At 38.4% G+C, this 21,494-nt stretch overlaps 1 protein-coding gene across 7 annotated transcripts in view; it reads left to right on the top strand.

Moving 5' to 3' along the window:
• FTO (FTO alpha-ketoglutarate dependent dioxygenase) overlaps positions 1–21,494 on the top strand; it is a 326,144-nt gene that overhangs the window by 165,930 nt on the left and 138,720 nt on the right. The window contains exon 9 of one of the 7 annotated variants that reach the window (XM_073307613.1): positions 19,372–19,436. The exons of the other annotated variants lie outside the window; for them this stretch is intronic. Within the exon in view, the coding sequence (XP_073163714.1) occupies positions 19,372–19,396 (25 nt within the window). The 3' untranslated portion in view covers positions 19,397–19,436. The remainder of the gene's footprint in view (positions 1–19,371; positions 19,437–21,494) is intronic. 7 annotated transcript variants of the gene reach the window in all.

Genomic DNA, 21,494 nt, shown 5'->3' with positions numbered 1-21,494 from the left:
GAGCTCATTCTGCACATCTCTGACACCCCCAATAGGCTTGTCTATACTACAAAAATAATCCAGTGCTGACAATGTATGTCAGTATCAGGAGCTGTTGAACTGCTGCTGAAGAAGTGTTACCTGCAAGTGTGCACAAGAACAAGTCATATTCACCATTTTGGATACTGTGGCTAACAAATCTCCAAGAAAAGTAAAGGAAGAGCAGACTTGACTTATTTTTTATTAAAAAGAAGCAAAACTTTCAAGTCTTCACTATGTATCAGAAAGCAAACTTGTGGAAAGCATAGTTTTCTTAATATCACTTATTTTAAGGCAAAGGTATTTTCTGTTATGGACACTGTGGCAGTGCATATTGTACGTACATCATGAAAACTCTGTAGAGAAGATTGAAAGTCCAAACTTACAGCCTTTAAACAAATGTACAAAACTCTGAGACCTTAGTGAAGGTGTCAGTCCTCTTCATGTTGTGTTTGAGGATCATCTGTCCCTGGTGACCTTTGTCATCTCTTTGGTTGGTTATTGCCAGCTTAGTGTTTGCTTCTTGTGACCCTTCCTGTTTTCTGCTTTAGTCTTTCACTTGTGTTTCTTTGATTCAAAAGCCTTTGAACCAGCCACGCGTGGTATCAGTAGATGCCAGTACTCTAAAGAACAATGGAAATGATGCTTGATTAAATACTGCTGTTTAAGAGCCATGATTTTTTTTTTCTTTGAAACTATCTTGACTCTCTAACCTTGAAAAGACTTTGCGTCTAAAAGCTGTGGATATTTACAAATAACGCTGCTTTCTGCCTCGTGATACAATCAGTTCATGAAAAACTTCAGTTGATGCAAAGAACCTTATAGATTCAGTATAAAATCCATTGAGAGGACTCACATTGTATGGCATTTTAGAGATGTCCGTTGTAAAAGTTTGTCACAAAACTTGAGTCCCAGTTACGTACTCTGTTTTTTATGAGTCTTGCAGGCTCTTTCATTACAGCAAACTGTACAAATTGTTTGCTCTGAAGCCACTTGATCACTTTATTTCAATTTTAGAACTTAGAAGCCATGCTCATGAGTAGCATTAACAGACATAATACCCCAAATTTAAACCGAAATCATATAGTCACATAGAAATCTTAGTTGATACTTTTCGTTTGATTTCATACCCGCTTTATGGGTGTCTGCCAGGTCTTCAAAGAGAGATCCAATTGCCTGGCAAGTGACACAGATTTAGCCCTCGTTACAGTATGATTAAAGTTTCCAAGCCAAAAAAGCAGTGTTGGTGATTCAGACAGCCCACTTTTTCCCTAATAGAGAATTTGTTGAAATTGCTGCAGTTTTATGGAGTGCGCTTGATGCTCATTTTATGATGGAAAAATACCTATAATTCCCTGTTAATAAAATATTGTAATATTATATGTTGGTCTGAATTCAGTTCATCTGGACAAGGCTTTGAAGTCAGCACTAGTGACCATTCCTTATTTATAAGATTTCATGATTGCAAGGCAAGGAAAATAGATAGTGCTGTTTTTCCAGTGATTTGGCAACAATTTACTCACTACCACTTGCAGATCCGAATTCAGTTATTATGGGGTTTTCAGGCTGCAAGATGGTGGAGATCAAGTATGTCACAGAGGTGACAAATTTATAATCTGTGGAGACAGAGTGTTAGCTACATCATCTGACAGCTGAACCACAAAGTGGCATTAGCATCAGCTGTCATCCTTCTTGCTACAGACAATGGTGTCTGCTAGAGGCAGAAGAGGAGGCGAAAAGCAGAAGTGTGCGTGTGTATATGGAGCTGTTGTCTGTTGCTCTCCAGCTAAAGAACTGTCGTTTTGAGCTAGGAATGTGGAATGACTGGCCCAGTGAATGAAAGAATGTCATAGGTGTATTTTGAAACTATCCATTGAGGTTTCTTATTTTCCTCTGCTCTTAGCAGAATGTCCTTTATGCCTCAAAACCTGATATCTCCATAAAACCAGCTCACAAATTTAGTACAAACTGAAACTTTGTCTTAAAAATATAAGTTTGGGATTAAATGAGGTTAGAGATGGAACTACCTTTTCTCTCCAAGAACTGGTGCCTTATCCTATGGGGACTTTGCTGTTAATGTTATTATAGTTGTTATTGTATTAAATTCAGCTTTATGTAGTATAAAACTATTTGAACTTTGAGGATCTGGGTTATAAAATCAGCATATAGTGTTAATATGGAAAAATTGTGGGATAGCATGGGGAAATTAAATGCAGTCAGCCAAATTCTGTGCTATTCTCACCATTCCAAAAGATGTAAGTGAACAGGTACAAGTACAGGACTTAAGTCTTAGATACTCAAGTGTCAGTCTTGTGTGTTACTAAATTTTCATCACATATATGGGACTCCATGATGTTGGGAATTAATAATGAAAAGCAAAGCCTTTCATCTCCAGTTACTAGCTCAGTTGTGGGTCAGGTTGGTAGTGCCAAAATGTCATTCCTTTTGGATTTCTGTTTGATGGCCTATGGAAAATGCACTGGTTCTTCAGTCCTAGTAGGCAAGTGTGTATTTAATATAATGCCACTATCACAACAGACACTAATTTATACCTTTGCTGATGTTTTAAGAGAAGCCAAAAATCAAATGGACATAGCAACAGAACAATGTGTCCTCAACAGGAGAAGTGATTTCTCCATGCCAGGGTTCTGACAAGTTATTTTTCCAATGAGTGAGGGACTTGCAGTATTATTACCTGCTCTTTACCTTCCATATGAAGAGAGGACACCCGTCTGTAGTCTTCTTCATAAAGAACTTTACATGTATTTAAAAATGTGTGGGTATAAATATGTGCAGATTTACACATTTATCACAAATATACTGCTGATAGCCATGTTACAGATTGCAGGACCATGTCAGCAATAGTGGACAGGAAGGGAGGCAACTTTTGTCTGGAGACCAGAGGCTGGGTCTCAGGCTAAGGGGAATGAGACGAACTGGAAAGAAGTCTTTAGAAATATAGTCTGTAGCTGCAAAGATGGCATCTTTCTAACATTTGCACAGTTTATGGTTAGATATGTTATTTTAAAAAGATAAGGACTAAGGGACCTCTTACATAAGCTGTATTGTTTTCATATCCATGGCCCTAATGACATGTAGGGAATGTCTATAGACCATGAATGAGAAAACAATTTAGGGATTATAGGGTGGTAGTAGAAAGAAAAATACTTTGTAAACCACTGAAACTTACTGGGATCTATGCCTACAAAAGGAAACCTTTAGAAGGAAAGCAATACCTTTGAATTACTAACAAATATGCTCCTGAGTTGCAATACCATTGAAAAGTTTCATATTACCATATTGAGTGTACTAGGAATTACCTAACCTGGGTTGGTGATGAAGCAGAAATAATGCATGGGCAAAAAGCTTATTAAAGAATATTAATGAAGGACTCTGGTGTCATCTAGAAAAAGAATTGCAAAATCATAAACACAGATGGAGATGGACCGAAAATAATTTCTTAGACAGAGGCAGTGAATATGCAGAGTATAGAAAAAGAAGTTAGGGGAAGTGTTAGGCAATTAAAAGCAGAGGTGGTGAGAGCTCGGAAGGAGAGAGGGAAAGAGAGAGAGTAGCCTGCTTTCAGAGAGAGAGTTCTGAGAGCTTTTGGACCTGATACTGAGAGGGTATACCAGACTCATTGAAAGACTGGCAATTTTTTTTCATCAGTTATATTTGTAAGGTTGGTGTAACTGATGTTAGAATTTGGCCCAAAATATGTTGTGAATAAAACAGAACAAATAATTCGTTATATTAGTTTCACCACTTTCTCTGCAAATTCTCTTTGAGCAGATTGCTATCTTCTCAGATTTATTCACTATCTGAAATTATTTGGTACATAATTATGGAGAATTTTGGTCTGCAGATTGTTTGGGGAAAGGTCATTGCAATTATGTATCTGAAGCTGAAACCATATTGGTTAGTTTTGATCAAACACACAGCTCATTTAATATTGGATGAGATTGGATGAGAGTGACTATTTAGAACTGGGTTCTCGCATGACTGTGTGATTATGAATTCAGAATGTACTTTCTGGAAATCTCCAACATTTGCTTAAAATTTGCTGTTTCTGCAAACATTCCTGCCAGTAAATTAATTTGCTAGAATATCTGGCAAGTTAACAGAAAAGTGTGATGCAAATACAGTAAAAAGAATTTTCTTTAAAAATTAAAAGAATATTCACGGTTTTTTCCCTGTATTCACCAATCTTTAGTTTTCCACTAATATGATCAATCTTGACTTGTGGTAAATAAGGAAGGTGTTTTACTCTCTACAAATTGCACCCTCAGCAGCATTTTAATAAAGGTTATGGGTTGTGGGGAGGGGTTTATCTGATACTGGGGATATATTTATATATCTTAGAAGGCCAAAATGTGTCTTTCTAGAGTTTTCAGATCCTTTAATAAGAATGACTTTTGACCATCATGGTCAAAGTTGATTTGAGGAGATGCCCTGGAGATGAAAGGTTAACAATTTGTCCAGTTTATAATGGATTAATCACTCACTGTACACAGTGTTTATCGTAGCAGATGATTTGCCACACACTAAGAGCAGTAATTTTATTTTATATTAGGGCGTCCCAAGTGTATCTTAGACATTTCTCCTTCAATGTATTTTCCAGCTTATAGATAAAGCCTAAATTTAGCTGTCACTTGCGAAGTGATAGAATGGGAGTTGGGTTATTAACAGCTTTGCTTGCCTGTAGGTGACACTGTTTCACCATTTATCTGAACATTGTCCAATATCTTGTCTAGGGACAAAAAAAAAAGTTATGTTAGAATAATTTGAGAGAGATTCAAATAAATACATTGCATTAATGGTTCCTTCCGTCTTGGTTAGAATAGTGGAGTATTAGGTATGGGTGGATAAATGGCATGTTATCCTTTTCAAAGACGGCAGCAGTTTATGAAATTATTTCTGATTAATTAGCTCACTAGCATCTCTATGTCTGTTCAGTATCCCCTTGACAGATAAGATGCTAAAAAGATCACTCTACAGTGTTTCTAAAGGCTAATGTAATAAACCTGGAGGATAATACACTAGTGGAAAATCCTAATTCACTGCTAACTTGTGGCAATATAAAAGTAAAGTTAAAATGTTCTTAGTCATGCAAGTCATTTAAATTAATAATGTGTGCCATTAAGTGAAATCTCAGGGAGGATTTTTTTCCTACAGGAAAAAGAATACTGCTTACAGAGAAAATAAAAAATTCTATGAGGCTTGAGCAATCATCTATCTCAAAGCTACAGTGTTCATACTGCCAGATGTTCCGGTGCTGCGGCTGCTTTGACATGTATATCTCTCTTCCCGGCAGAAAACAATATATACATCAGCCCAGGTGCAAGGTGGCCTTGCCAGCAAATCCACCTCCTCCTAGCTGTGACACTCATCCACTTCCCATCACAATGTGTACATTAGAAGGAGGTTGCAATTAATGCCTGGAAAGAATAGGTTTCACTAAAGTGATGTGCACAGTAATGATATTGTTAGTTTCCTTAATTTCCAGTTTCACCATCAATTATGTCACGTGTTTCATCCAGTTGGTGCTACCCTCCCAGTGTTAATTATAACCTACAAGACTGTTACAGTTAATGTTATGGCAAGCATATTGTCTCTTCAAGGCTCCAGAGCAGCTCATAAATTATCTTGAAGGTAAAATGTAACTTGGGGAACTAGTTATGAAAATTCCATCCATCTCGCTTAGGAGGTGCAGCTGCTACTGTCAGCTGCCTTGCTGCTGCATTGTGAAGGAATTATGGTGGGTCAAGTTTAAGATGCTAGGCCCAGACTGTCACTGAGGAGAAAGGCTGTCCTGGCCCTGTCAGACAAGTACCTTCTGCCAATCCCTTGTGGTTTCACTTTGCAGGCAGTAAAAGGCAGGCAGTGCAGGTGGATGGTCCCCAAGCTGTCTCTATTCATTACTTTACAGAAACTTGTTTTAGTTAGGCAGGTACGGAGACCTTTTCTCTTCACTGTTGTCATGATGTTAGGCATCATCTGCAAAGTCTCAGATAGATAACTCTATAAATAACTCAGTGTTATGTTGGGTCTGTGGTGTTGGTGGGGAGTGTGGGGGAATGATTAGCACCAGACGCACACACCCAGTAATTCACTGGGTTGTAAAATGATTGTTAATTTACTTGTAGGAAGCGGTGGGTTTGGAGGAGCACATCTGTTCCTTTTTATTTCACATACATAATTTGATGAGGTGAGATTTAATTGCTAAGTAATTTGTATGAAAGTTTGGCATTACATAAGCATGTTTTTATATTGGGATTATTTTTATGAAGTGTGTGTTTGTTTAATTTTTCTCTCACAAGAATTGCAAACTCTGTTCAAGCCCTTGGGGCTTTAAAAAAAAAAGACAAAGTACTCACAACTAGATGAGACTTTCATTAAACATATTTGTATAGTTACTGTAAATGCCCTTTTATTGCTGACGGATCTTCCTTTGAAATTCTGGATCATGAGTTAGTTTGGAAAGCTTTCAAGCTTTGGGAGTGCCCCCTAAGCATTTGTCTTTATTAACTACAAGTCAGGTTTTCTGATGGCGCAGTTTTCTCTGCACTTTCATACCATTCAAAAGCATCCCATGTTTAGTCACTGGTGTCTCCCCCTGTTGCCTATAGCTGACAGGGCAGATGAATGAACACTGAAAGTTGGTGCTTGTGCAATTCCACATAGAGTCAGAGGTGCTGCAGATGCAAATACACAGGGCCTTTGTGAATGAATAAATGTTGTGAACTGACTCAAGGAGAATATGCACAATAATAAAAATCAGCAAGGACAATGCATCACAAAATGCAGTTTGTTCATTTGTTTTAACAGCTGTAATTCAATTTTAATTATTTTTGATAATTTATAATGTCCCGGAGCAAATTTTTCAAAATAATGAAGATTTGGTAAGTGAGACCTTAATTTATAAGCACCCTGCCTTTAAACCTTTGCAAAGTAGGGAATGAAGGCATCTGCATGTAGAAATTACTGAAAAGTGCATTAGCTAGGTGCTACCATAGATTCATTGTCACTTTCTTTTTTCCCCTGGAAATTCCAGGAAATGTGTTTTTGATACATTTCGAGGTCCACTTGCCCCCAAATATGGTACACTTGGGCTATGTCTATGCTACAGCCTATGTTGGCAAAACTTATGTTGCTCAGGGTTGTGAATATTCTAACCCCCTGAGTGATATAAGTTACACCGACATAAGTGCTCGTGTGCACAGCGCTATGTCAGTGGGAGAGCTTCTGCCGCCGACATTGCTTCTGCTGCTCGCCTGGGTGGTTTTTTAAGGCCAATGGGAGAGTCTCTGTCTCTCTCCTCCCTCCCCCTCATCAGCATAGAGCATGTTCTTCTCTTGAGAAGAGAAAAGACTCCTAAATTTCAGCCTTTTTAAGGAACCGGAACTCCAACTCTTATCTTATCTTTGTTATTCAGAGCTAGATTATGCCTTCAGGGACAGCCTCGAGCAGGTGTGATATGCAAACTGCATCATCCTGCCCAGAAGCATTGTGCCTCAGAGACATAATTCCTCCCTTGCTTCCTCCTTTCTTTGCTCTCGGGGTGGGGGAGGAGGAAAAGGGAAGGGAGAAAGAGTTATTTATTTTCGGTGTATACCATTTAGTGGTACATTGCTCCACCCTGCGTGGCTCCTATATGTAACACCTTGTGTGACCAACTAAAGTTTGCTGTGTAGTTGTAGCCATGTCAGTCCCAGGATACCAGAGAGACAATGTGGGTGAGATAATAGCTTTTATTGGACCAACTTCTGTGGCTTGAAAGCTTCTCTCTCTCACCAACAAAAGTTGGTCCAATACAAGATATTACCTCATCCACCTTGTCTCTCAACTGAAGTTTGACTTCTGACCATAACTATATGGAGATCATCCATCAGTGTCACCAAAATGGTCCCAATATTGTGGCTCAGTCTGCATTCTGGTTGAGAAGGATTAAGGATATCTGCATTGATTAGCAGTTGTTAAAGTATGGTTGTCTCTAATTTTTGGATGAGTTTTCTTAGGAAAAGAAGATTGGGGATAGAGCAGTAATTTTTAAGATTGCTGGAGTCCAGTACTGGTTTCAAAAGGACTGGTCAGACTATTGCATGCTTCAAAGAGGTAGGTATATTGATTTATATGAAAAAAGTGTTAATGAATCCTCGAGGCTTAATTCTGTTCTCACATACATTGGTTTTACATCAGTGTATCTCCACTGACTTCAGTAAAGTTACCGTTGATTTAACTTAATGTAACAGAGACCAGAATAAGGCCTCAGTAAATGTCTTTTAAACTGTCAATATGAGGGTCTGTCAGAGTTCCATTTTAATACTGTTTCAGGAGAGAGAGATTTGGTTGGAAACAGTCTTTTCTGACTGAACTTGGCATGCAAAACTATCAGTACAGAAGTATTTCTTTTAAATATAAAAATTTTGTTTTATGCAACTGAAAAAGAAAACCTTACCAGAATAAAGTGCTTTTGTTTCCCTGCACTGTATAGCCTGAGGCCAACTTCAAAAGAAAAACTATAACTTGGAAAGTGATTGAACTACTGATATTATGAAGCCATAGGTCATTTGGGAAAATATATTAAAGTTACTTTAAAAAGGGGGGTGGAGGAGAGCCTAAAAAGTGGCTGCCACAGAAATCTGCTGTCACACTTGAAGAGTTTTTAAAAAATCATTGGAAATTTTAGAGTTTGGGCTGTTGGGTTTTGGGGGTTTTTTTGGATGCAGCTGGATTGACATAATAGAACAAAACTGCACCAAAGGAGTCATTATATTCTGTTGAGTCAACAACTCAGGAAGAAAATGAATTTTTAAGGTAGGGTCAGTAATAGGTCAAAACACTTTGGGGAAAATGCAATTTATTTAGAGTTATAAACTCTTATTTATGAATATGCAGTTTGTAAAACAAACTCAATCAGACATTTTTCTTTGCATAAAGGAAGACATTTTTGAAATAGTATATATATGAAAGTATGCATTTTCCCAGTGCAGTTGAAATCTACCAGGTACACAAATACGTAAATATTAAAAAAAGTTTTGTAAAACAAATATGTACAAATACTGAAAGCACTTATATCAAAGTTTTGAGAGGAAATCGTAATGTATTTCAAAAACAAAAACAGAATATTATAAAAAAGTGCAACAGTTACATGAATTCCAAATAGCCACAGAGCAGGATTCTTTATAGAAATTCTCGATGAGAAAGCAGATCTCTAAATGTAACCCCATGAAGCACATAAGTCTCTATGCAGAAATGTACTTTATTATATTATTGCCACAAATAAACATTAAAGCCTGAGTATTCTTCTTTAAAAAAAAATCACTGTGGTTTTGGTTTGTTTACAGCAACTAAAATTAGCATGACGGCTTTAACTTTGGATTTTCTTATTTGGGACGTGAATTAATCATAAACTCTAATCCATATATGAGTACCTACATGTACATGTGGAGTTTGGAAGTTGTCAAGGCTCTGAATGAACACAGAAGTCTGCCCATGCAGATCATATTGCATAGTTATTTCTTGTCCCTCCCATTAACCTCTTATCATAGTACTTTTTCCTTTGTCAAACTCTACTATGGGAGAAATGTTGGGATTATTTTTGTTTGCCAGTACTGCTAAACCTTTTCTTTTCTTTATTGTAGTGAGATGAAAAATAAATTTGTCACACTTTGCCCCTTTTCAGTGTTTCATGGTCAATTTCTGATAAATGGGTCTCTTGTAAGAGAGCCATTTTACAATTGGTCTTGAGTCAGAAGTTTAAAATTTTTCTTCAGTAGGATTGTTCAAACCACATACATTCCATATAATTGTATTTGCATAATTCATTTTATATGGTCAAGAAACAAGAACGTCATTACACACCTATGCCACATCCAACAGAGCACTTAGGCACACGAGTACCTTTAAGCAGAGAAATGGTCCCACTGAAGGAACATACCTTGTAATCAAATCAGTGGCTCTACTTATGTACTTAAGTTACACATGTTTTTAAGGCCCCAGTTCAGCTAAGCATCTTAAGCATGTGCCTAACCTTAAGTATGTTCTTAGGTCCCATTGTCAATGGACTTTCAGTCAATGGGATTTAAGTCAGCGGTTCTCAAACTGTGGGTCGGGTCATGACCCTGTTTTAATGGGGTCACCAGGACTGGTGTTAGACTTTCTGGGGCCCGGGGCTGAAGCTGAACTTTGAGCTCCACCACCTGGGGCTGAAGCCTGAGGGCTTCAGCTCTGGGAAGCAGGGCTCAGGCTTCGGCTTCAGCCCTGGTTACAGGCCCCCTGCCCAGGGCTGAAGATCTTGGGCTTTCCCCCCCACACCCCTGTTCCTCCCCCCAGCCAGGGCAGCAGAGCTCAGGCTTTCGTCCCCCCGCCATGGGGTCGTGTAGTAATTTTGTCAGAAGGGGGTTGCGGTGCAATGAAGTTTGAGAACCGCTAACCTAAGCACATGCTTTAAAACATGAGCTTAAAGTACATTGCTGCATAGACACCTATATGCTTCACGGACCAGGGTTACATTTAGAGATCTGCTTTCTCATCAAGTATTTCTATATAGAATCCTGCTCTGTATCTATTTGGAATTCATGTAACTGTTGCACGTTTTATAATATCCTGTCTTTGTTTATGAAATACATAATGATTTCCTCTCAAAATTTAAATTAATGACTCAAAGTTTTAAACATTTTTATAATCTTAACATAATTTCCACCAATGTAGAGGTTGATCCTGAAAGATGCTGATCAACCCTTGCTGAGTGCTCTCAGCTGTCATTGAAATGAAAAATATTAGTCCAGGAATTCTCACCTTATTTTTTTTCCTCTTCATCTGATGAAAGGAAACTTTAAGAAAACCACAAATTGTCAGAAACATTATGAAGAAAAAGATTAGTGTTCCTTTTATTTTAATATTTTTGTAATTACAAATTGTGATTTAAATATACTTAAGTGTCATTAGGTGCCATCAGTTATGAATCCTAAAATAGAATTCACTTTTTATTTTTAATTGGCTCGCTTTTTAATTCAAAACCTTAGCTTTATTTAAGCACATTATTTTCTGTTTCACACAAAAGTATGTACAAGATTTATTGGCGTTTTCATGAAAAAATAAAAGAATTTTCATGTTTTATAAGAAACTTAATACACTCTCACAGATGGTCCTGCTCAGGTGTGATTTTAATTACGAGCTACAACAAAGCCCAGCACAGTAGGAAGTCTCTTAATAAATGTCCTGAGGCTTTTGTCTTCACATGTCAAAAAGCCTTTTTATTGAGTGATTAAAATATTTTCTTTTATTGGCTGATTTTAAAAATGAACAAAATGCTTGGAATAGAAATATGAGGGCTTCCAGAGTTCAAAATTTGTTGATTTGCATTGTTTGGGGGGGGTGAAAAAGACGTTTTATTTTGGAATTACTTTTCCCCCCGCTCTCTAAATTTGCTTTTCAAAAAGCAAATGCTAGACAAATGTGTTAATAATATATTAAAAATGTGCATGAACATGAATAATGTATTAACAAATGAAAATGTGTTCTCTTTACATACGGTGCTTGATTTTGGCTTGTCACTTTGTTTAGCAGTAAAGGGCTAGGTTTTGTAAAACACTGTATAAAATGCACAGAGAAACCAATAATAATTTAATCCCAGCCATAACATACATCTTCCATTAATAAAACACAAAAGATATGGTCTTATTGTTAAATATTAGTAATATATTATAATAATTTTATACTGTCTCTCCCTTAGTGGGGAATTATGAGGACCTCATGTAAGGACCTCAGTGTCCTGACATGGTTAATTATCCATAGATAATGGTTATCAGCAATAGCTGTTATAAGCACCACAGCCTCACTGTTGAGGGGTTATTAAGTGTTTGCACTCTCAGGTGCAGTGCACCTATGCACTTCTCTACAGAAACAAACAGCTGTGTTTTCTTTACTGTATTATACATCACATTCAGTGCATCATTTATTATAGCAAAGCTAATGATGCACATGCAAACCTTTATGTCCCATATTATACTGTGGTAATATATTTGCTATAGATATGTTAATTTAGCTTTCATAAGTCATTTATCTTTGCTAATATATAATGTATCTTATTTAGAATGCTGAGGCTCTGGGGTTTATTACGTATGAGTATATTTAAATAATGTTAAAAAATTTCTTTTGAGGGTCATAACAAATGAGTAGAACTAACTTAACCATGTTGAGTGGCTAAAAATTTCCAGGTCCCCAAATCCTGTTTCATAATATCTGAGAACTTTCTTCTTAAGGACACAGTTATTTGTAATCATTATTCCAAATCTGGGACAGTGAAAAGAGTGAAAATAATGAGCATATACAAGTATCATAGGTTGTTTTTTCAATGAGGTTGAATGCACCTCATGGGAGGAAGTTCCTTTAAATTTAGATAGTTATGGATCACTTTAAATCATGGTATGGAAAATGCTTTACTCCTTACACATGTAGCCTAGGACTTAGCCTATGGGTTAACGTATTAGTTTAAAGTTAGCTTTTAAGTAAAAAGATAAGATACATGTATAAAGCAGTAATGCAAGAGGCCTCCAGGCCCAAACCTGTAAGACATTAGTGTAATCACTTAGCATAAGGAAGTTAGGGCTATAAGTCTTAGCATAAATAAGCTGACCAGCAGTAACCCTAAGTTACAAGTTGACATAAGATATAATTTTGCAATAAACAGTTCTTCTGATATTTTGTATAAAGTGCTGACAGGTACCTGCAAAAAGTTAGTTGATGCCAGTTTCAGTATTGTAGGATAGGAATATCAGCAGATGCTTAACAGCAGGATTGCTATAATAACCAATTAATGTATATGCTAATAAGGTTAAGATAATTCATATGCTCACCTATAGAATAGGGACACTGCAACAATACGAGGGAGAGGAAATTAATTAAGGGCAAAGGAGGCTGAACACCCTTATGAATATTCATGGCAGTCATCAGATCCTGTAATAGGGCTAACTACAGCCTAGACCAGAGGTTCTCAAACTGTGGTCCGTAGACCACCTGTGGTCCACGAGCTCCATTCAGGTGGTCCGCGGATGGATCCCTCTAAGGTGCACATCTGGGCTGCTGCACACAAGAGAATGAAGGGCCACCCACCTAATTAGTGGAGACGTGCAGGCATGGCTCCATTAATTAGGTGCCTGGACCCTGGAGAAGACACACATGTAAGGTGAGGTGGTGGCCTCGGGGGGAATAGAGGGTAGGTGGGAGGGGGAAGAGGAGTGAGAAGAGGGAGTGGGGGGAATTTGGGATGTGCAGGGCTGCGGCAGCCAGAGAAAGAGGCAACTTTCCCCAGCTCTAGGGCTCCTGCTGCCAGGGAGAGATGGCCCTCCTTCTCAGCCTCAGCTCTGGCTGCTGTGGCGGGGGGAGAGAGGGAGAGACCTCCCCCTCCTTCCAAGCCCCAGCTCGGGGGCTGCTGCAGTGGGGGATATCCCCCTCCTTCCCAGCCCAAGCTTGGGGGCTGCTGTGGTGGGGGAGAGGGGAAGAGATTCCACTCCTTCCCAGCCCCAGCTCAGGGGCTGGTGCGGCGGGGGAGAGAGGGCACATCCATTGCATTAGAAAGGTAAGACTACTGATATTAAAATATGAGTTGTGTGCTTTTATTTGTAGAACAAAAAACATTAATTATTATTAAGGGTGGTTTTTTTATATAACACTTTTATCCAAAGTGCTTTACAATAGTTAGCTAACAGTACAAACAACATTTGAAAAGATCATTAAGTGGTCTGCCAAGACCCTCAGAAGTTTTCAAGTGGTCCACGAAAAAAAAGTTTGAGAACCACTGGCCTAGGCCAGTGGGACTTGACCATTGGATCACTTGGCATGCCAGAGATAGGACTGAACCCTAATGGACCACCACCTGTCTCTACAGGAATTGGGAGAGTATGTGTATGACACTGGACATAAAGTTAATAATGCATTACTGTTACATTCTTGTTTGGATCGGTACTTATGTATTTACTAATTGTGTTAATAAGACTATTGCAAAGTCAAAAGCTTTTTCCCAAGTGTGAGTGTTGCAGCCATGCATATTGAGGTTTCCAACTGAATTGTAATTCTAATAACTCTGGGCTTGATCTTGGAGCTGAAACCTGCCAAACCTCAGAGTGCTAATTTGTCATTTGGGGTTTCGAAAGTAATCAATAGACAATCAACAGATCAGGCAACATACATTTCTTATAACATACCATATTGAATGAGTGTTGAATAATGGAATGAAAAGATAAAGTGCTAATTTTATATAAACGAAACCACGTTCAGCCTGGGGCCTACTGAAAGTAGGATGAGTTTTATGGTCTTTGAAGATCATTGGTCAATATCACTCCTTATCTAATAAGAGCTAAATTGCATTTAAAGATGCCAGATTGTTAGAAGGACAGCACTGGGCCTGTGCTCACATATTGCCTGGGACGTTGAGGATGTGGACGTTGTTGGGCTTGGAGATGCTAACGCTAACAGTTTTATCATGAATCTCACATTATTTGGTATTTTTGGAGTCATGTGATCACGTGAAAATCTTAGCTTACAATTTTTTTTTAAAGTAAGTTTCCAGCCCTCATGGCTGCTGAGAAGGCAAGTAAAGAGACCCCAGATTTATTATGCTATGTAGCCATGATTTTTTGGAACCTGACTCATGAGTTTTGAATGCTTCGCATTGGCAGTGCTGCATGCACAATGGGAAAGCTGCATCAGTCTGCGTCATAGCTACATGAAGAATAACTTCATCAGTTAAGAATAAGGAATAGAAGTACGATTTTTATTTAGGGAAAAATCTTACAAACATTTCCTCATTAGTAATTTTAGGAGCTTTTTATCTTTAGTGAATATCTGGTAAACTCTTGTGGTCTTAGTTAAACTGATGCTGAAGACTCTTCTGTGCTATTTCAGCTACTATTATAGGGTCACAGACATACTAGCTAATTTGTCTGCTGACACTGGTATAAATTGGGAACTACTCAGTGGAAAGCAGTGGAGTTATACCAGTGTTAGACCTGGGGCTTTATCTTGTACTGTATTCTTATCCTGTATTCCAACTCATCCTGTGTTATGAAAAGGTACAATAGAACCTAGGAATTTGGAGTACAAGGTCTGCTGGCTTGTTTCAAGTTGTTATTGATTATTTGCTGAGTGGCAGCAGAGTGCGATGCTTTAGAAAAATAGGATGGTGCCTGTCCCCAGGAGTTTAGGCAAGAAAATTTTTCTTCTCCCCTAATCTTGTGTGGGTTCTCTATGGGGAGAGCAGTCCTGTATGGAAAGTAGTAGAGTAGGAGATGGTATGGAGTTGGGTTGCCAACTACTCTGTTTAACATTAATTTACATTGGTTCTGCCGCTCCACAGTGAATCCTGCCCTCTGTTACTGATGAGTAATAAGAGGACAATAGCAGTCATGGATACCATGAGACTGTGGCTCCTTGAGGTTGGGGGCTGTCTTGTGTGGCATGTGGCGGGACACAGCTTCTGCACTGATGGACCACTCCACTTCAAGAGAACAAAACGTTCCAACTCCTGGCTGCTACACAGGAAAAACATGCGCAGGGAGTGATTTGGCTCTCTGTGGTACTACCCCAGAAGCAGAAGGATTCATCATTCACTTATAAGCTCAAAAGTTAGGCCTGTTATTCAGGGTGCTAAGCATTACAGGCAATGGGAGCTGTGATGCTTGAAAATTAGGCCTGGCTCTTTGTGAACCAGGTGCAATCAGTTTCCCTTTAATTCACTGGTTACTGCTTTGGGGTGTATCTCTTAAAATGAATTTGCCTAGTTACAGCTCAGTTGTGGCTTTGCCATAAGCCCTGATTTAAGGAGGCAGCACGTGTTTGAGGCCTAGGAATCACAATGTAGGCCCTAGTTATCCCTTTGCACCAGAGGGAAAGTAATCTGCTTTATACCTTGCACAGGTTATTTTCTCCTCTATGCTGTTCTAATTCACACTTTAGAGGAGTGAAGTCCAGGTTCTTCCCATGCCCACCTTCTTTCATCCATTTGCCTGGAAGTGTAGGGAGTATGAGCCCCGCATATGTTGTTCTCCCCTCAACATTGCTATTAGACAAGGGTAGTTCATGCAGAGGAGTAAGAGGATGCCTTAAGACCACTTAGCCATCTGCACGGGCATCTGACAGTCCATATTTGTGCCCTTAATATCTACCAGTGTAACAATGCAAACAATTTTTAGTGTTCATGAAGAAAGGTGGGTTGGCAATCCTGGAGACTGAAGTCCTCTCTCACTGAACAGTTATGGTATGGACAATGCCTGTTTCCCCCTCAGTTTTTAATATTATAACTTAAAAAAAAAAAAGAAACGTACAGAATCTAAAAGCTTAAAAAAACAAAAAGTGTGTGAGACTGGTTTCAATGTAATTATGTGCATTTTAAAGCAGAGACTAAAATCAAGTTTCACACCGTTGGTAACCTACCATTGTTAAATTCATTAATAAAATATAACTGATCTTGACCTGTATTTTCTATCTCCATTATAATCTAAACAAGAAGCATTTGGCTCATGAAAGTAAATATTTTTGATCCTTTGTTGTCAGAGTCCACAATTTTCTCTACGGAATTCTTTGGTGAGACAGAAAACTAATATACTGAGCAACTGGAATTGCAGGCTTGTAATTTAGAAATATCCATTTTATCCCATGTAATTTCTTCCCTAAAATTCCTTAGTCTGAATCTGATACAGGTAGGAGCCAAGGCAAACAGTAACCATTTATAGTCATTCAGACTAGTTTGGGTTTCACTATAATGTAAAAGAAAAAGAGCTCTTGGCTTCCTTTCACGTGTGTTACAGGAGTAGAAAATGCATTAAAATTTACCATTAAATGTTGCCACGTTTCTATAACAATTGCAAACTTCTGTTTGAAAAAATCTAAAGATGTAGAAATCTTCATACAATAAACTTTGCCAAATAAAAAGTCAGTTTCCAAGGTTTTTTTCAGTCCAGAATGAATACATACCTTGAGTTCTCCCAATCCTCCAGGTAATAGCTTCAACCTATTACAACACTCAAATCTTTGCAATTAACAGTGAGTTATGACAGTTTATTAAGGGGAAAATTGTGGCCTAGACTGAAGTCCACAGCTTCTATTGAATTACATTCCGACTCCTTTCAAAGTCAGAGGCACTTCTATGCAGGCACTTGTGACACAAAGATGAGGTCTCATAATAAGGTTCATGGGATGGTCTGTGCACAATCGTGTACCCACAAAGGCAGCAATGACAACTGTGCATTGTGCTACACACATGCAGGTGCAGAGAACGGGAAAAATGAGTATGTAAGTGGGCTATTCCCAGCAAGAATACAGGCATATATTAAAGGACCATTCCTTCAAAACATTTACTACTGGCTGTAGTGCTGTCTATTGTGAGTAGTAATGGTAGTAAGTACTAGAGCAGACAGTAAGTGTTTGCAGGACTGAGTGCTAAATTTGTTTGTATGTGGACTACATACCTACTTGTTCCAGAGGTTGTTACACAGTAGCTAGATTCTGGCCAAAATGCTTCATTGTTCACCACCACTCACTCAGCAAAAAAAATTGAGTAAGGAAATAAATTTTGTTTTCAAGACTTTAATTTAAAAACTTCATGAACAATACTGAAATGAGTTCTGTCTTGGCTTAGTCAGGTTACTCAATTTGAATAACTTCCTACCCCACCCACTGTGCATGCACGTACGCTCACACACACATCTGTTAAATACATGCTGTATTGATGGAAAGTATGACCTCTTACTTCCCCCTAGTAAGCAAGGTTTGCCAAAACATAATTCAGAGTCTGCAGGAGGCCAGTTCTGAGTAACTTTGGGGTGTAGAACTATGATTTAATTTCTCTGTCTCAAATTTTCACACATAAATGTAGTTAAAATACTTATTCTACCTCTGTTAAAGTACTTTGACATCCTTGAATGAATGGTGTTATGTTATAATATATAATGACTTTCATAGAAGCCAGGTTGGTGAATCTGTGTAGCTAAAAATACACATACTTTTTGTGGTGGGAAGGGGATTGACAATGTTATGGTTTTTATATATGAGAAAAATGAGATAAAGTACAGTAATATATTTTGTTAAAAACAGTTGTAGTAACAAGAAGGGTAGTATTGCAGGTTAGTAACTCTGATATATCTATTAGAAGGTGGCATAAGTCAATAAGCCAAATGCATGTTAACTATGAAAAGCTATGTTCAGAGGAGGTGTCGTAAATAGGAGTGTAGGGGTGAGAAGGAGACCCTGCCAGCATGTGAAAAACTTCATAATGGTAAGTTATGTATTGAAATAAACAACCTGTAATACCTAATGAAAATACATGTCAAAATACAAACTAATTATATTACTTCATAAAGGAGAGAGATCCTAAAAACTGCCTACAATGTCTCCGCTGAAGAATTATATCTTTGAGTATGATTAGGAGTCATATGTTAGTGCAAGAAAAGATGTCACATTATCTATTTTACCTATTTCTGCTGCTTATAAAGAACTTCACTGGATCCAAAATCTCATTACTGAGATGGATTTCTAGGACCAAAGTAATACTGTTTCTTAGTACCATAAAAATCTACAAAATTCACTTTGCCATCTGTAGAGACATAGTGGAGCAAAGTTAGCCTCAAATGAAAGGTTTTGTCCTCCCTCTGTGGGAGAAATCCAAACCAGAATTAGCAAGACATCACTTTTGGACTAGCCCATTGACATTTGAAGAGGCAGCCTGCCAGAGATGTGAATTTTCAGAAGCAGTATGAAGAATTGGTTTTATGGAATTGGATTTTAGCTGCAGCATGGCAAAATCTGAAGTTTTTACAATGTTATTGCCAATAGATTCTTAACAATTTAGAAATGGCCACTTGACATCATTGCTTCACTCTGTTATTAAAGGAACTATATGCTATATGCCTGTTTCAATTAGAAAGATATTTACTCTAGAAGCTGGACTCTAGGTTGCCTTCAAGGAAACAGGTAATCAATAAATGAACAATTTAATGGAGTAGAGTCCAGCAAATTATTATCACCCTGGGTAAAAGGAAGCTAAATTTGGAAGATATTCCACCAAAAAACAAACCCCAAAGCCCAGAACAATGTTAAAAAGAATAAAGTTTTGAAATTACAAAATTATTGCTTTGATAACATCAAGCCTTTTTATATTAAAAAAATTGAGTGGATTATAAACTAGGGAAATATTAACAAAGATCTGTGTGCTTCCTAAAAAACATCTGTTAAAAATGTCCACTGAACACTGCTACCTTTTTGATGATCTGCACATTTCACTCTGGGGATGGATAACCTTAAGATGACCTTTTCACATCTGGGTCATGTCCTAGTAAAACTTGTCTTTTTTCTTAGACTTCAGCTGGGCTGGCGTTTCTGACAGACGTGTAAACAGATGCAAGCATTGTTGCTAATGACAGGTGATTATAAGTGGCATGGGTGCCAAGGTAATTAAACCATGCTTTGACAGGAACATTTGGTGATGTGGTATTTCAGCATTAGAAAAATTGTTACAACACATTTTCCCCTGCTAGGCTTCTCCTGAATATCATTAATTTTGAGTATTTGGCCATAGGACTTTGGGATCTTGAACACTGCTCACTGTCTGAAATATAGAACCATTCAGTGCAGGAAAATAGGGGAAATCCCTAGTAGAAAAGAATGGGTATATGAACAGAATTTTGGGCTTTTTAGATGAAACATCATTCTAGGAAGCTCTTTCAAGTATAGATGCATTACATTAGTTATAGGAGCTATGTTATCCTGCTTTATTTTGGGTTATTGTGCTATTCTTTATCATATACTGTATTTCTTACTGAATATCAAAACTGTGTTTTTATTGCTGCATATTGCAGTTCCTAAATCTGTTTAAAAGCAGTGTGTGGATCTGTACTTCACAGTACAATACAAATTATTATCAAACTAGAAATACATCATAAGCTTAGAAACCATAAATGATGAAGTAAATGCTATAAAACGTTTATACTATTTAAGCAATGTACTATCAAATCTTAATGATTTACTAGTCCAGATGACTTTATGCCCCTCACTCAGCTACTTCTGCTGATTACAGGTTTTTCTTTTTGCTTTTGGTGCCCAGCAAAACAACCAATGGGAGTCTAGTAACTATTTTAGTGGTAAGAAAAGTTGATACATTTATATGGAATTTTAAACATGGTGTAGTCATTTTCTCACCAATGGCTTTTAAAGCTTTAGTCAAATGGGTTGAAAGATCTCACCCCCATACATTTTACAGGAAGTGATTAAATGTACTAAGCCTACCTAAATCACAATAAAATATTCAATAAAAGTACTTGCATCACAATTGGCCTGTACTAGACTGAGGCATAAGCACTTTTACAGAGGAAAAAAATGCATTGTCTGTGATGATAAATTATGTTCTGTGACAGGGTCAGGCCAGATGGCTACAGGAGAATGATAGAAGACAGATATATTAGCCCCAGGTTAGGTAGGTCCCTTTTCCATGGGTAACGTAACAGGGAAGGTTCCAGAACAATCAGGAACTTTCTGGAAACAATTAAGGCAGACAGGCTGATTAGAACACCTGCAGCCAATCAGGAAGCTGCCAGAATCAATTAAGACAGGCAGGCTAATCAGGGCACCTGGGTTTTAAAAAGGAGCTCACTTCAGTTTGTGGTATGCGTGCAAGGAGCTGGGTGCAAGAATCTGAGAGTGAGAAGGCGTTCTACTGGAAGGCTGAGAAGTACAAGCATTATCAGACATCAAGAGGAAGGTCCTGTGGTGAGAATAAAGAAGGTGATGGGAGGAGGCCATGGGGAAGTAGCCCAGGGAGTTGTAGCTGTCACGCAGCAGTTACAGGAGCCACTGTAGACAGCTGCAATCCACAGGGCCCTGGGCTGGAACCCGGAGTAGAGGGCGGGCCTGGGTTTCCCCCATCCCCCCAACTCCCTACTTGATACCGAGGAGTTGACCTGGACTGTGGGTTCCACCGGAGGGGAAGGTCTCTGGCCTGTTCCCTGATCCACTAGGTGGATCAGCAGAGACTGCGGGGATTGTTCTTCTTCCTTTTCTCCATGCTGGCCAGTGATGAGGCTAACTGAGTGAATGGCAGATTTGAGCCACGAAAGTGGCCAAACTGAGGGCTGCTGTGAACCTCTGAGGTGAGCAAATACGCCAATAAGCACAGGACCTACCAAGGCAGAGGAGGAACTTTGTCACAGTTCCTTCCAATGAAAGTGAGAAGTAATGGAATACGGTGTCTCTTGTAAAGTTTCCCAGTGGGACAACTCTGATAATTAGGAGACTGATTTCAGTGTTCTACTCAAGGCAGTTAAGTCCAAAGCAGACTGCAAAGAGCTCCAAAGGGATCTCATAAAACAGGGTGACTGGGCAACAAAATGGCAGATGAAATTCAATGTTGATAAATGCAAAGTAATGCACATTGGAAAATATAACCCCAGCTATACATATAAAATGATGGGGTGTAAATTAGCTGT

The sequence above is a fragment of the Lepidochelys kempii genome, chromosome 12 (assembly GCF_965140265.1).
Source record: "Lepidochelys kempii isolate rLepKem1 chromosome 12, rLepKem1.hap2, whole genome shotgun sequence".
Taxonomy (NCBI): Eukaryota; Metazoa; Chordata; order Testudines; family Cheloniidae; genus Lepidochelys; species Lepidochelys kempii.
Note: the sequence above shows the minus strand (reverse complement) of the source record. Positions and strands in the feature narration are given on the sequence as shown.